Source organism: Tauraco erythrolophus, chromosome 2 (assembly GCF_009769465.1).
Source record: "Tauraco erythrolophus isolate bTauEry1 chromosome 2, bTauEry1.pri, whole genome shotgun sequence".
In the NCBI taxonomy this organism is placed as follows: Eukaryota; Metazoa; Chordata; class Aves; order Musophagiformes; family Musophagidae; genus Tauraco; species Tauraco erythrolophus.
The window spans coordinates 70,768,870-70,785,702 of NC_141466.1; the positions used below are offsets into that span (position 1 = coordinate 70,768,870).

The following is a 16,833-nucleotide window of genomic DNA, read 5'->3' on the forward strand; positions in this document are numbered from 1 at the left end:
AGCTGCCTTCCTATTACAGAAGACTGGTAGAAATAAATATCCAGCCTAAATGGAAGCAGTCTGTATCCATCTGTAACTTCAACACATCATTTCTAGGTGCCAGCTTCAGTTTGCAGTACGCAGAGGTGAAAGACATGCTGAAGTTACTCCATAACAAACTTTCCACATTGCCCAAGACTCAGTGCCAGCAAAACTAATCAGGCTAACAACTACCAATGTAAAAAGAAATACTTATTTATTTAAAACCCATGGGCTCTGGGGAAAAAAAAAAAAACCAAAAACAAAACCAAAAAACCTCGGTACATTATAGGACTCTATGGACTCATATACTGGCTTCTGAAACGTATACTATTTATCTACTGCCAAAATGCTCTCAGTCCTATACAAAACACAAGAGATGTGGTGCTCGTCCAAAAAAAAAGCCCGATCTAAATGAAAAGCATCCCTATTAATTGGATTAAAGACTTTTCAAAGACTAGCATTTAGCACTGACTTCTTCCCTTCAACAAAAAACTGCCTTTCACCCTACTTGGCAACTGTTTCCAGGAAAAATTTACAATCACTAGTCCACTGGAATTCACAGCATTGCTATTAACTCTGGCATCACTCCTACCAGGAAAACTTTGATCAAGAAATTTTTGAGCAAGATTATTGCATACAGTAGGAAAACTGTTTTGGTTTTTTTTGTTGTGATCCATGAGACTTAAGTCTCTTTTGCAATGTTCCAGCCTGCTGTTGCCTGAACACTCGCCACCAATGAGAGGAGAAATATAGATAGCACCCATGCAAATAAGCAATCAAAACCAAGCGAACAACAAAGAGGGTACTCCAGAGGCCAAAGCAAGCTGGTAAATAATGAATGTGATGGAATTCCTGAGTCTCTTTTGTCTAGGAACAACATTTAGCAACGTCTCAAAACTGCCATAAGAACACTGAGTTCTTTGGTTACCAGATGCAGGACTGCTTGTGGACAATTTGAAGTATTATACAGCACCATTATACGTTTAAAAAAAAAATAAAAACAACTAACCTCTTTTGATGAATTTATAAGTCATCTTTTTTTCCCTATATTATTAGAAACTCCTGGCTAGGTGCAGTATAGAAGCAAAGTAAAAGACAGTCCCCGCTGCGAGGACCTTACAGGCAAGGCAGGGAACTCCTACGCAATAAAATGGTCTCATCTTTATCTAGGAGACGGGAAAGTGAGGTACAAAGGTGAAATCATTTGCTAAGAGTCATACAGAAAAACTGGCAGAGCCAAGGAAAGGCTACAGGTTTGCCAAGCGATCTTCAATTCTTTCCTTATGAAACAACTATTCTTTCTTCGCAGTTCATAAATTGATTGTATCTGGTGTCCTACTCCTTCAAAACTGTTTCAATTTTAAGTGGAAGTTTTCCTTCCGTTACTACTCCAACAAATTCAGTCAGAAAATAGAATTACTCTGAAGACCCAGTTTTCCAAAATAAGGAATTAAAGAAATGGGGGCACTAAAAGTTTCCGAAGACCGCACTTTGCCCATGGGTAACTCAAACGCGTAGGTGTTTCTGCACAGAGAGACCTGACTCCATCACTCAAAGGAGAAGGACTGAGATTTTATTCCCAGCAGCTGGAATTGGAAACATGGGATATATGAGAATAGAAAGCCAAACATTACTTCCTAGCAAGTGAGTGAATAGAAAAAAACACATGCCAGTGATTTAATCTCTTAAATTTCTTCAAAGGAGGACAATCTTTTACACTCTGTAGAACAGCATCGCTGCTTTGTGAACATGGCAGGAGGCTCTGCTGATATCCTCTTTTTCTGACTTTAAGGAAGGCAGCAGAACGGCTCGTTGAGTCTACTAATCACAGGATACTGTAAGCAGTACCCAAAACTCCAAGCTGTTTTCATAATAGTTATTTCAATCCAAGATGCTCCGGACAAGGTTGGTACCTTCCTTAATACGCTGTATACACTTGCATATATGCACGTTAATTATCTCTTGGCTCGTCAGTCTGACCTGCAATATAGTTAATGGCAAGAATTCAAAGTAGCAGAGTATCCTACAATAAATAGGACACAACCATCTTCCTCAAGTAGACTTTTCCAACAGGTACAGGAAAACTGAGGGTTCTCCCTTTTATCTCAGCCTCTAAAAAGAAACCAAACATTATTTGGTTCTAAAGGGAATTTCAGTGCATTCAAACAGTCTCTTGGCAGAGGCAGAGGAGCCATTTTGCCTTTTACACTTCGTGAAAATGCTGTATAAGATGTCTTGTTTGAAAAAAGGTTAAACTCAAACAACCACTCTTCAAGAAAGTTTTCTGTGTGTGTGTAAAGAAAAGTGAAAACTACCTCAGCACGACAGCGCGTCAGAAAAGTAGAGGTTAACATCGATTCATTTCAATTTAAGCCGTAACCTTCGGCGTTGCTAGTCTGCCTTCCTTAGACACTTCTCAAGAGCCAAAGGACAAACAAGACGTGAGCTTGTGGATATGGGGAAAGAAGGAAGGTTAAGAGGAAGAAGTGAAGATTTTAGCACTAAGTTTCACAAGGCTGCTTTTATCCCAGCACAGAATGTTACTTCTTGAAGAACTCCAAACGATGTTGGAAAGAAAAGACGCAAGGCTATAGGAAAGATCCACACAACAGTTTTCGTCACTAGGAGAGGACTATTGTTTTTTTTTTCCAAAATACACCTTCCAGTTCTCTCCACTGTTTTGGAGGCAGTACCTTGCATCAAAGGGAAATAGCTAAGAGTTACTTTGTAGGGTACAACTTGAGGCTTTCAAAGCAGCTGATACTGAACGGTTATATCCTTAGCATCACAATTCCAGCCACTGCAAAAATCAAGGCTTCTCAGTGATCCCTGCAGGTTGTCAGCACCTCACAATCCTTGGCACTTTCAGTCTTTAAAGCAATTTTCAAGATGCTTAACAGAAAGGACGGGCTTGGCTATGGCTTTGAACCCACCCAACTTTAAGCTGATTTTCAGCTTACACACAAAGAAGTTTTGAAGATTTCTTTTCAATGGCGTTTTTCTTAATAAAATTCTAGATATTGAAGCCAAGTTCACATTAGAGAGCCTGAGTCTTAAATTCCTTAAAACAATTACATAGTTAATTTAATCATGCCATTGTTTAAAGGAAATTAAACATAATATTTTGATCTTTACAATAAAACCTCTAAAGGGAAAAGTAAGAACTGTGGTCAAACAATATCTATGGAGAAGAACAATGCAAGGAAATTAATTGAACTGTGATTTTGAAGATTGCTGGTTAGTTAAAGACAATGAGGAGCTTTACTTCTCTTTTTATATTTAAGATCTGTTTTGAGATTTGGAGAAGCAGGTGGGATTTGAAAGACATCTCCAACTTATCACTCTAACTATCAACATCCCATCCAGGAGCTTGAGATCCAACCCGAAACCCTCTGAAGTTATCTCAAAGTTCCTCTCTGCCAAAACGTGGTGTTTTTTTCCTGCAACTTTGTATTATGCAGCCATTATTAATGCTTTCTATTTCTTCATTCTTAGGAGTCTCAGCCTATATTTTCACATTAGCTGACTACAGCCTCATTGACTGCTTCTGATTCCCGGGGTTAGCTAGCAGTGAGAAGACAGGGCAAATAACGGTGACCGAGGAGCTGGACAGACAGCTACGGATGAGTCAGCTCTGGATCATTTGCTGCAAAGTAAAGCACAGATTTGTTCCTACCCTCCTAAAAGGTAAACTGGTCAGAGGGAATACCTCTTCAGTACATCAGACCAAGAAATGAATGATCAGTCATAGTAAAAACCAGTGACAAAAGGCTTATTTTCCATAAATAAAACAGTGGGAAATGTTTAGGCTGTATTTGTTTACCAGGATTTGTCTTCTCAAGCTGGTACCATCTGTAAAATGCCCTTTTCTTTTGTTCACTCAGGTCCGACCCCTGCTGCAACAGCCAATGGGAGATCCGGCTCTGACTGATACCTGTGGAAAAAAAAAAAAACAGAACAAAACAAAAGAAAAAGAGAAAGAGGAAGAGAAAACTCGTTCTTTTTAAAATATTCTGAAGTGGTTTATTTACTGATAAAAAGCGTTGTCTTTCAAAGCCCAGGACCTCATAATGTTTCAATCACAGAAAAAGTAGAGAGCTCAAGCTTCACCACCCCTCTCTAACTGCTCTAACTTCTCCCTGTTATTATTTTCAAACTTACTCGAGGTATAAGCTGGAATCGGCACAATCAACCTGCAAGCGAAGAGGGTACAAACTGGGAAGCCAAATCTACCACTGACTTGAATTGGCCACAGCTTCCCTGATTCTTAAATTTCTTCATCTGTGAAATGGGTACAAGTCCCTTTACCCACTATTATACGTAAATAAAGATAGTTAGGAGATCATTATCATTCAATGCTTAAATAAGAAGGGAGATAAACAGAGAAACAGTTTATGTGCTATAGATCAAACCAGCCCAGGAATGGAACAAGCCAACTATCTGCAGCTATAACGATGACCAGAAAACGAAATAGAAAGGGCAGCTGTCTCTCAGCAAAGCAAGATTCAAGCTGTAGGTATCCAGACAAGATTAAGGGACAAAAAGTTCCAGAATTTTTAAGACTTCTAAGAAAACACTAAAAGGGAAAAAAACCCCTAAAAGTTAATACAGTTATTTCCAAAGCATAACAATGAATGAAGGATCAATGCAGAAAGGGAAAATAAGTGATTAGAAGGAGAGGAACCAAATAAAGCAAGATGTTTATAAGTGCATTAGGAGGTGAACTGTAGGTTTGTCTGAAAATATCAAAAAAACACAATTTGCTGAATAATTGAAGCAGTACTTCAGGTAGGAGGACTCCCTGTTGCCTTCCACAAAGCCCTTCAGCTATCAGAAAGGGTTAACAACATCTCAACTCTCCTGAGAACTAAAGTTTTAGGAGGTGCTCCAAGTAACAATATACTGGTGAACACCACCTGTGCCACCACCTGCTTAGTGATAATACTGAGGATGGGAGGAGGCTGGTTTTCACATGGAAACCAAACTACCTCTCCTCTCTGGAGATGCATCAAATTTTGTAAGATCTCATAATCATATTTAACTGACGAAAAACAATCCCCTGTAGCTTCACCATTTCTAATACAGGGGTTTTACGATGCTTTTTTTTTTTTCCCCCTATGTTGAACATAGAAGCTAGTTAACTTTAGAATTACTAAACTTGACTCTCAGGTATCACATTCAGGTGGGTTTACTCCAATCAGATTTTTAAAATCATGGCGTTTATACTTTTAACTGTTCTTCCTTATACAGAATCCCAGAGCCTATGAAGTTTTAACTGTCCTGAGGAAAAGGGATAGGTGCGTTTTGTTTCTGTTATTCAACAGAGCTCTGCCCACAAAACATACCCTCGTTTGGTTTTGTTTCCCATACATCTACAGATATTCTTAACACCCGTTTCCAGAGCCTGCCTTTGGCCCACAACTGAAAGAGTTCAGAAACAGCTGGGGCACTCAAGAGTTGACTATCCCCAGGACCCGTATTGGAATATATAATTGTGTTTATGCTACTAGGGAAGTGGAATTATCCAACCAAAACACAAGCCTTAGTAGATTTTGCCAATTTAAATCAAGCAACTGTGGAAGCACACAAATTAATACTAAAAGAAGTCAATATAAGCCGAGAAAACTCTCCAGCACAAAACAAGGCTTCAGTTCAACTGACATCATACAATCTAGACACCCAATTGTCAATGAAAAGACCAAGTTTCGAAAATTTGCAGCTTCCCATCTACTATTATGATTTATAAAAGTAATTTCTTTAACACAGGGCTTCGGGACACAAATGTTTGTGTCTCACTGCTTTTGGCTGCATGGCTCCTATTAATCAATGGGTAACAGCACCATCAATTTACTTGTTTACTACAGTCCACTTACACTTATTGCAGTGAATTAGTGTTTGTTGAGTGTTTGGATAACAATGTAAGATATAAATGCAAAGCATTATTAGATAAAAATTATAAATAGAGATTAAGCATCTTCAGCAAGAGTCGTATAGTGGAAAATCCAAATTCTGCTCAAGAGGCTGCCTGATACTGTCATAAAGTGGTACAGATGTTAGCCACTTCAGACAATGTGCTCGAGACAAAGCAACGGAGCTGGAGCCAAAAGATTCAAGCTGTGTATTGCCATGTCCACCTCTGACTCATTGCGAGTCCTCACAGTCTATAAAGTCACTTCTGCAAAATGGAGCTTTGTAAAGGACAGTGAGATGTACAGATTCAACAAATGCACTATAAATTCTCAGCACATTATTGTTTGACTATAGTATCTCATGAATGGCACTGCAGTCCATAGCATTTTTTGCATTAGCAAAAAGCCCACAGCTCGTGTAGCTCCTTGGCAAGCAGACTTCTATAGAATGCCACAAACCCAAATAACGTATCAGGCATGGCTTCGGCAGCTGAACTTGCTTTTGGTCATCGGAATATAGTAGATGACCTCTAGAAGACACTTTACATCTAATTTCCTATCATTCTTTTGGTTTTTTATTATCATTTCTTGTTGTTTCAGAGATCAAAGGTAAGAGCTGAGCTTCTTAAAGGTTTCCTCTACCTATACCTCTCCTGATCTTTTTAGTTTTAAGATATAAATTATCTTTCATCTGTGTATCAACTCCATTTAGAGGGTACAAAGCCATATACTCCAACAGCCTGATTCAAGGTTACACGCAAAGTCAGTAGTGGAAGAACTGATCCAGGACCTCTTAGATCCCAGTATAGTGTCTTAATCACAAACCCATCCTTCGTTCCTTTCAATTAAAAAAAACCCCACAAATTATCACGTCAGATTTTCTTGCATCTCAAGTGGGTTTTATACACTTGACTTATAGGGACAATGACTAGTACCACCACCAGTACCATCCTGTCACATTGTCTGCAATCATGCTACTTCAGGAAATTGCACTGGCAGGAAAAAAAAGAAATCATCCTGCTGCCAGAAACAGATTAATGAAATAAGTTCTCCAGAGTACTGAAAATCCAGCTGTCTTGAGGAAATTCACTCTCAAACTGAATCACGGACCTCAAGGAAGACTGCCATCCTCTGGGCTCGGCATCAGCAGGCACACAAACACACTGTAATGAGCACGACTAGTTTGCTCACAGAGAATACTGAAGAAATAAGGGGTAATCACAAAGGATTACAGCAATTCAAATGTTGACTTCTTGTGTCACATGTCACTCCTTCCCATAGCAGGTTACACTTCCTAATTATAAACACGACGGAGACGACAGTACACGGACACTCTTCTGGCCAGCCCCACTCTCTCCTACATAAATTATCTGGGGAAAAAGCTTCCCTTTCCAATACATAAAAGAAACGGCAAAATGCACCATCAAGAGAAGGAAACTGGTATCTGCAGTACAAATCTGCTCATAACTCTCAAAACTGCTATTCATCAAGTCTTTGGTAACCGGTTTTCACCTTCACAGATAGATTTGTTCAGTGACTCTACTTTGCATTTCTTTCATGTTTCTTTCAGGAGAGATTTTTAGAAGCACCTGGAATGCATCAGATTTGGAGAAGAAAGTAACTGACTGTTTTAATTCTTCAGTTTGTAAGCAATGTCCTAGATTCACATAATACGTGCTTGCAAAGGACAGCTATCAATTTAGGAGATTAGCAAAGCTTGTTTACAGAAAACCTGCAAAGATCAAAATCATAGAAAAAACAAATCTTTCCCTGCATTGTCATGAGTATCAAAAAAAAAAAAGTTTTTAAAAATCCAGTTTCTTGCCATTTCAGATGATGAGTAATTCAGTAATTTTCTGAATTCTCATTACAACGGAACTAGCTAAGTTTCACTTCATTTGTATTTGCATTTGCTCAGCATCCCTGTGTGTAGGTTCGAAACCTTAAGGGATTTTATTTATGTTACAGCAGTGCTTCAAGGCTGCCCTCCACCGTGCTAGATGCTGTGTGTGTTTAGCATAATATAAAGCTAAGTCCTGAAGATCTCACATCAGTTAAGACAGAGACAGTAGGACAGGACTGAACTGTACAAGCAGAATAATTGGGAAGGTTAGCAGAATCGCACACTGGAAAGCTCTATTTTTAAATGGTTTTTTTGTTTTTTTTTTTTTTTTTAAATAAGAGCTCTGCATTTTATTGCTGTTGCCTTTTTTTTTTTTAAATGATGGTTCGATTTTTATGGTACTTAGCCTAAGAATTGAGAAAGCAGAAATTAAATTCCTGCTCTGCCACAGACTGCTTTCACTGCGACCTCAGGAAAGTAAGTTGCTTTTGTTCCTTCACTCCCTATGTGTAAAAAATGGAAAAGGTAATATTTCCAAACCTCACAGAGGCATCATCCATCAAAGCATTTAGCCTGGCTGCAAAAGGCACATCCCTGTATAATCCTTCCTCTCTCCTTTACTGTAGTACATAACAGAAAGACGTTAGTTTCTGAAAACGTTTCCTCCACCCTCCATCTAGATTTGAAAGCTTAAGAGACAGCATCTCTTCATAAGTTTACATTTATCTCTTTATCCTTTGCCTACTGACCATAACTTACTTGGTATCCAGATACAATTCTGGTGGCAATTAAAGCAAATTGCTGCACACAACTTCAAATTATTGTTGATCAAAATTTGGCACCTCACCTGCCACATGTAGGGCTAAATACCTACCACTGAGTAAGCTGCAGCTATGTTAAAAGGAGCTTCAAATAACAAGATAGGAAATTCAGCAGGAACTATTATTAGCTCCTGTTTATACTGTCATTTTTCTTATCAGTAGGAGATTATTTATACAGAGCCCAACCCAAGTGCTTCTTGTTTATCTTAGTACAGACACCATTAGAAAAGTTTCTATAAAAAGCAGCTCCTGTATTTAGGACCAGCACTAATAAGTGTTATGCTAGGTTTTTGTTTCTTGTCAATCATTCCTTTACTTTCAAGCCACCATTTAATACTCCATTACTACTTTCCAATCCGCCCTCTTCTCTCAGTACACAAGGCAGCCCTGTAGAATGTCTACCAGGTTTAATTTTCCCTGTCAGAGTCATTATCTAAATGACTTTTAAAGTTTCTGGTAATTTTATAAAGACTAAGAGAGCCTGAAAAATTGTTCTACTGCAACAGGTGACTTTAACCTTCAGTTCCATATTCCGTTCTCATGCATCCTTGCGCTCCATCACTTCCCACTGTTGCAGAGTCTGTAAATAGAAGGCTGCTCAGCGTGCTTTGTAGGAATGAGTACTCTATAAATGCACTGCAATATTAGAATTAAGATGAGAAAAAGAAGAAAGGTATTTCTGAACAAAATTCTAAGTGGCTTGAAGAATTAGCGAAATAAGGTAAAATGGAAGTTTCAAGGGGCAGCAGAGGTTCCTGCAGCAAGGACAAGATACAGAATGGGGACAAACATGGTCATAAGCACCGGGGAAACACTACACCCTCTGATGAGCTAATGCAAGACTTGAAATTTGAAGACATGCAAAAACATTGGTTTGGCTAAAGTTCACCACTTGTCTATCCAATCTGGCCAACTTCAAACCCAGTTGTAATTAAGGGAAAGAAGCAAAGTTGTAGATTCCTAGCTAAAGGTCCAATGTCGCTGTTCACATGCAATACTACTCCTTTGCCCTCTCCATACCATTCTCCCATCCCATTACACACATGCAATTTTTTACAGTAGCAAAGAAAATGGTTGAGATTGAAAGGAGAATGTTGACAGTATGGGTAGCCAAGTCAAACAACTCTTCTTCTGAACAGAGCTGGTCATAAATTTTTCATTTCTTTCTTGCTTCTCTTCCCAGGGCAGAACAGACGAGTGCTAAAAGCAGAGGCCACTCTATTCTGTATTTATTTCAAGTGCTAAACAAATGACTTCCAACTGATGCAAGGTGGCAGCCAGTGGATGGGCAAGTCAAACCCGCCCAATATCTGCACTGCAGCCTCCAGAAACAGCTATGTTTGTATTACGACGAACAGCGATGGAGGCTGTAAGCACACCAGCCTTGTGGGTGGCTGAACTGCTTGTGCAGAATTGCTGCTTTCACACTGTCTTCATTGGCCAAAACAGGGTTCCACCTCGACATGCAATGTAATAAAGAAGACTCTGAGACGCAGATCACTGGAGGCCGAACAGTATTCTGAAAAGTATTCATTTCACTCCTATGGTCCTCTGCCACACCACTCACTACTGACCACTGTTCACATTTTATTTATCTATTTTTCCTCTTGCTTACTTTTTACAGAGTACCTTTACCAGTAAGACTAAATCTATAAATACTGAGATGATACCATAGACTCGTAGAATGGTTTGAGTTGGAATGGACCTCAAAGATCATCTAGTTCCAACCTCCCTGCCATGGGCAGGGAAACTCTCCACTACACCAGGTTGCTCAAAGCCTCATCCAGCCTGGCCTTGAACACTTCCAGGGATGGGGCAGCCACAACTTCTCTGTGCAACGTGGTCCAGTGCCTCACCACCCTCATTGTAAAAATTTTTTTCCTTAGATCTCACGGAAATCTCCCCTCTGTGAATTTCAAGGCATCGCCCCTTGTCCTATCACAGCATGTCCCTATCAAAAGCTCCTCTCCAGCTTTCTTGTAGCCCCTTTAGGTACTAGAAGGCTGCTAGAAGGTCTCCCCGGAGCCTTCTCTTCTCCAGGCTGAACAACCCCAATTCTCTCAGCCTGTCTTCATAGGAGAGGTGCTCCAGCCCTCGGATCATCTTCATGGCCTTCTCTGGACCTGCTCCAACAGCTCCATGTCCTTGTGTTGAGGACCCCAGAACTGAACGCAGCACTGCAGGAGGGGTCTCAGGAGAGCAGAGCCGAGGGGCAGAATCCCCTCCCTTGACCAACTGCCCACGCTGTTTTGGATGCAGCCCAGGACATGGTTGGCTTTCTGGGCTGCCAGCGCACATTGCCAGCTCATGTTGAGCTTCTCATCAACCAGCACCCCCAAAGTCCTTCTCCTCAGGGCTGCTCTCAATACATTCTCTGCCCAGTCTGCACTTGTGATTGCCCCAGCCCATGTGCAGGACCTTGCATTTGGCCTTGTTGAACTTCATGAGGTTCTCACAGGCCCACCTCTCCAGCCTGTCCAGGTCCCTCTGGATGGCATCCCTTTCCTCCAGCATGTCCACAACACCACACAGCTTGGTGTTAGGAAACCTGCTGAGGCTGCACTTGATCCCACTGTCCATGTTGCTGACAAAGATGTCAAACAGCAGCAGTCCCAACACCATTTGGGATCGTATATTCTTCAAAGCCTTACCTCTGTCTATACAAACTGCCTTTTTAAGGACCAAAAGTGGTTTCCAGGTCTTACTCGGGAGCCTGTTTCAAAGCTGAATGAGAAGGGATGTTGGATACAGCTGAAGGATACACAAGTCAACTAGCACTCATCAGGCCTAAGACAACTCTGGAAGTGAGAGCCCTGGGACACACACTTTCTGCTCTGGATCTCTGTCTCAAGCTATTTTCAGTCACTCTTCACCATACCGTGCTTTTGAAAGGAAGCTGATGTTTCTCCTCAGTAGTGCTGAGCACAATCTTTAACCTGGTCCCTTCAAACATCTCTTTGAGATTTACTATTTCTTTCAGATAAGCCCTAAGTATGTACTTAATAGTGACACATAAGTACTATGCGTCTGCTTACACAAGGCTACGGGTGATACTTAAAATTAATCAGCTCCCGCAGACCTTCCCACCAAGCATATGGAGGATGATCCAGTTCAAATGCAAAGGGTAGTGGGAGTAAATCGCCAGTGCATGACAGTGCAGCACAAGCCTCGCAGCTCCAGCGTGATCTTATTGCAGCCTTCCCATACCTAAAGGGGGCCTACAGGAAAGCTGGAGAGGGACTTTTTACAAGGGCGTGTAGTGATAGGACAAGGGGTAATGGCTTGAAATTCACAGAGGGGAGATTTCAATGAGATCAAAGGAAGAAATTCTTCACTCTGAGGGTGGTGAGGCACTGGAACAGGTTTCCCAGAGAAGCTGTGGCTGCCCCCTCCCTGGAAACGTTCAAGGCCAGGTTGGATGAGGCTTTGAGCAACCTGGTGTAGTGGAAGGTGTCCCTGCCCGTGGCAGGGGGGTTGGAACTAGATGATCTTTGAGGTCCCTTCCAACCTAAACCATTCTATGACTCTGTGATTCTGTGATTCTATCTCTGCTTGAAAAACTGCATCATGTGCAAAATACCACTTTCTTTTCTTATTTGAAAGGTCCATGGAAACACTACTGGGTCAGCTACAAAAGGATGTAGCCATTTAACCTTTAGATCTACCTGGTTTCCCATTGATTTGGCTTGAAAACAAGATAATAACACATTGCCATCAGTTCAGTATTTGTTCTGTCCCGCTGACAGGCTCAAAAGAGACATCTAGTAATATTTACTCCGATCATTGCGTGAATACATTCTGGATTTTCCCCCATATTACACAGGAGGGTTGAGTGGGATGGGAGTGAAACTTAGTGAACCATATATGAAGTGGATGGTGTCGTTTACTCACAGGAGGAGAAGCCTGGCAAACAACAAAAGCTCCCAAAGGTTAAATGCCAACTTAATGACTTTAACAACTGAAATCCAAGAGAGTAGGTTGAGGATGGAAGGAGCAAAATGATCAAGTGTGAAGAGACTGGTCTTGACTTTCCTACAGTCTGCCTGCAGGAGTATAAAGACACTCACCAATACACCTAGCTAATTATAATGACATAATGTCTTTTTACTGATACAGACTCTGTCTCAGATTTGGTGTGATGATTCTGATTCAACGGCCCTGCATGCAGTAGTCTCACTGACTGAAAAAAAACCATGCTGACTTGTTTTGGAAAGACTCTCCGCAATTTTCTCCTCTTTGTGTTATTTCTCTTCAAGGGGAAGCGAGTTTGACTTCCTGGTAGATGTGAAGGGTGCTATACAGAAGTTAATTCAGAGATGGGTTATTGCAGGACTATATCCAGGCAAGGAGTGCACAAAAGTAGGGGAGCGACCCACTAACTATCAAAACTTCAGAGTTCAGGTATAATTTAAGCAACTAGACTTAGCATTTAATTTTTGAAGTACTAGTGCTAACATCTGATAAGGCTAATAACATTCCTTAGAGTTACACAAATTGTTAATCTCATGATTTTACAGACAAAATTGAAACCAGAGAAGGACAAGTAGTTTTGCCCAACACCGCAGAGAAGACTTGGAGACATGGAAGGAATTCCTGGCTCCACAGCTCAAGCAACTGTTTCTGCCTACCTACCTCAACTGCTAGCAAGTCTGCAAACCCAGATCTCCCAGACAGATGAGTTCTTACGACGTTTCAAATACTGAAAATATCATAAAAGAACAACTTCCCTCCTGCTGGTTTGGCATTCCTACTCATCACGGAACCTTAAAAACGATCTATTTCAAGATCTTTATTCAAGCTTGGGTTAAAAAATGAATAAATGTTATAGGTGTAAGAGAGGATTGAGCTATCTGTATTTTATCATCCAGTGTTCATCCTAAGACGTTGAAGTGCTGGAGTATCTTCAAAGAACAACAACGCTGGTGAAGGGGCTGGAGCACAAGTCTTATGAGGAGTGACTGAGAGAACTAGAGTTGTTTAGTCTGGAGAAAAAGAGGCTCAGAGGAGACCTTATCACTCTCTACAATCACCTGAAAGGAGGTTGTAGCGAGAGGGGAGTCGGTCTCTTCTCCCAAGTAACAAGCGACAGGACAAGAAGAAATGGCCTCAAGTTGCACCAGGTGTGGTTTAGGTTGGATATTACAGAAAATTTCTTCACTGAAAGGGTTGTCAAGCATTAGAACAGACTGCCCAGAGAAGTGGTTGAGTCACCATCCCTGGAGGTATTTAAAAGCCATGTAGATGTGGTGATTTAAGACATGGTTTAGTGGGGACTTGGCAGTGTCAGCTTTACAGTTGGACTTGATGATCTTCAAGATCTTTTCCAACCTAAATGATTGTATGATTCTAAATATGCTACCAGCTACGCTGTTCCACACAAGCAGTGCGAGCCTGTAAAGGAGAATCAATAGCATCCCATCTCACGGAGGAGCAGTAAGACTTCATTACTCTTTGTGTAAAGCTCTGGAAACATACCCAAGGAAGAAGTGATATCACTGCAGTCTGTTCACTTGTCCTGAACGTGAAAGACTGAAGGCAGAGGGCAAAAAGAGAACTACTTCTCCTTCTAGTTAAAATCTGAACTAATACGATCATCCTCTCAACTTCACATCTGATATTCATTAATCGTGACTCAAAGGCCAGTGACTGAAAAACTTCAAACTACCATAATCTGACTCCTGGATGTAATGATATCAGCTATAGCTGTGTCTCCTGACTATTCAAATACATTTTAGAATACAAATACATATTATCTCTCTCTCTCTCCATACATAGAGATGCAGCTATGCCTCTATTTGCCGCAATCAACAAACAATTTAAGAATTAAGGAAAACCGTTTTCATTTTAAGATAAGAACTTTGGGCTTATTATAATGCTGTAAAATAAAATCAGCTAGCACAAGGCACAAAAAAAAGAAAAAAAGAAAAAGTGATTCACTGAGGAAGTTCCATGATGTGCGGGACAATGGGTCTTAAATCAAAGGCATACATTATCATGACTAAGCTGACAGATCTGCACTGCAATGCAGAAAGCCAAGCAATATTCCAACATCTGCACCGTGCACAGATAGGCAGTTAGACACAGTTTCCCAAAATGAAGACAGGACTCCCTGAGCTCTTACCTGTTACCTGTGCAACAACTGCTTGGGAAATTCTCCGATTGGCTAGGAAGGCTTTGATTTCCTCCTTTATCACACTGCTGTCCCTCCTACCAAAACAAAAAAAACAAAAGAACACACAAAAAGACGGACAGACCAAAGTGCACTTTGAAGATGCAAAATGGCTTGATTTCCTTTATTTAGGGGACAAGGAGAGGGGAAGGCAGACACTAAAATAGTCAAAGTGCCTCACCGGTGGACACTTCTTTTAACAAGTGTCACGTTTGATCAAAGTACTCTAGCAGGAGAATGGATGACTCATGTCCTATATAATTCATATTAGATGCAGCACTGCCATATGGAATGTACAAAGTTTCATTACACAGGGATGAATAAATCTCTCATACCAGCATAAAAACCTCAGTCATAAAAATGAGGCACAAAAATAAAGGATAGCAGGGTGTGCATGGTTAGCTACACAAATGAATATACATACACAATCCTTCTCCAATCTTTCAAGGAAAAGACCCAAAGGAGAAAAGATTTTGCAACCTCTATCCCCCCACCCCTACTTCCTCAGTCTACAGCTTGCACTGAATGAAGAAGTGCCAGTAATTTAAAGCCTTCATATGATTTTTACAAGGTGTGCAAAGAGACTAAAACTATGCTAAAAAAAGTAATTTGGAGGCTGCACAGGGACTGTGATATGCAGCAAATTTCAATTGCAGTAAACACCTACTTTTCCCTCCTCTTCCTCAAAAGGGCAGACAATTAAAACCAGACTTTATTAGGCTTTATTATTTGGTAATTTTCCTTCCCCTTCTCCCCTCTTGCCCCAGCAGCATTCCAGGCAGATTCAAGCTTGCAAATGTAAATGCAAAATAAGTGCTACGTTGTGGGTTCATTTTTATTTCTATACCCAACACTAATCTTCCATATGCCTGCAAATAAAAGTAGTTTCAGTTTAAATAAGCACTAAAAGCATTACCTGAGACTTACTGCATAGGAACTCAAAACTCAAAGGAATGATTAAGCTCCAGCAATGGGAACTCCTACATACCACTATACTCACCACCTTCCTGCATTATTCCATTATCCTGCAGCCGACAGTAAACGATGTGGATAGGCTTTTCTTACTGTTCTCATCTCTAATCCTCTCCCCCAAAAGCCACACCTTTACTCTAAATCTTCAAGCCACTTCAAACATATTTTCATCCTGGAGCTTATGGACCCTACTTCTCTCATAGGTACTTTATGAACGTCGCAATTTTGGGGAAAAAAAGACATTCCAACATTATGACCCAAATTGTTTTGAGAAATTTGGCCTTTCCTCTTCTTCCTTTTTGCTATCAAGCCCACTGACTCTGACTTTCATCCTCAATCGTATAATCCCCTCCTTTCATCTTTTCCATAACACTGAAGAGGAAGTCGCTAAAAGCAAAGAAGGGTCAGTCTGGGAAAAAAAAACAAAACAACTGGTTCTCACTGACAACTTCTGCTTCTTCTTTATTATTTGTATTTTCCTACGCCAATTTGCAGACTGTGCAAATACTGGCACAGGATCAGTCCCTGCCACAAACTATAAACAGATAACATACATGCTCTGCAGATCCCAGTAGAAAGCATTAACCAAGCAGATTCCCTATTCCCCCTACATATGGCAGGAAATACAACTGGTATGAAGCGGTAGAGGAGGAGTCATGTGAATTGATATTCGGTCAGAAGTTTTCTGAGTAAGAGTAGGGCGGAAAATCAGTGCGCTAACACCAATTTCAATTTTTGGTAAAGCATGGGGAAAAAATATTTCAGCAGTAAAAAAAAAACCTGTGGAATACCTGCACATGGCCAGGGGTTGTCTACACAGGACTACGAGGCAGGTGAGAGGTACTGAGATAGTGAAGCATGGGGAAAAAATATTTCAGCAGTAAAAAAAACCTGTGGAATACCTGCACATGGCCAGGGGTTGTCTACACAGGACTATGAGGCAGGTGAGAGGTACTGAGATAGTGACCACGAGGGAACTAGCAGGGGAGTAGCTGTCTAAATCAGTTCCTGCTTTCTTCATAATACCTATCACTACTACAGCAGTCCTCCAATATGCAGATTTCTTCTGAGGGACTCCTCACTCTGACTTTCCAAACT

The 16,833-nt window shown here is 40.7% G+C and overlaps 1 protein-coding gene across 8 annotated transcripts in view; it reads right to left on the bottom strand.

Annotated features, from left to right (window-relative positions):
* The window catches only part of HMBOX1 (homeobox containing 1), a 113,304-nt gene that overhangs the window by 34,216 nt on the left and 62,255 nt on the right, over nucleotides 1-16,833 (bottom strand). For all 8 annotated transcript variants that reach the window (XM_086624292.1, XM_086624259.1, XM_086624285.1 and 5 more), the window contains exons 4-5: nucleotides 14,716-14,801; nucleotides 3,845-3,955 (exon numbers count right to left, since the gene is read on the bottom strand). In XM_086624292.1, coding sequence (XP_086480418.1) covers nucleotides 3,845-3,955; nucleotides 14,716-14,801 — 197 coding nt within the window. The remainder of the gene's footprint in view (nucleotides 1-3,844; nucleotides 3,956-14,715; nucleotides 14,802-16,833) is intronic.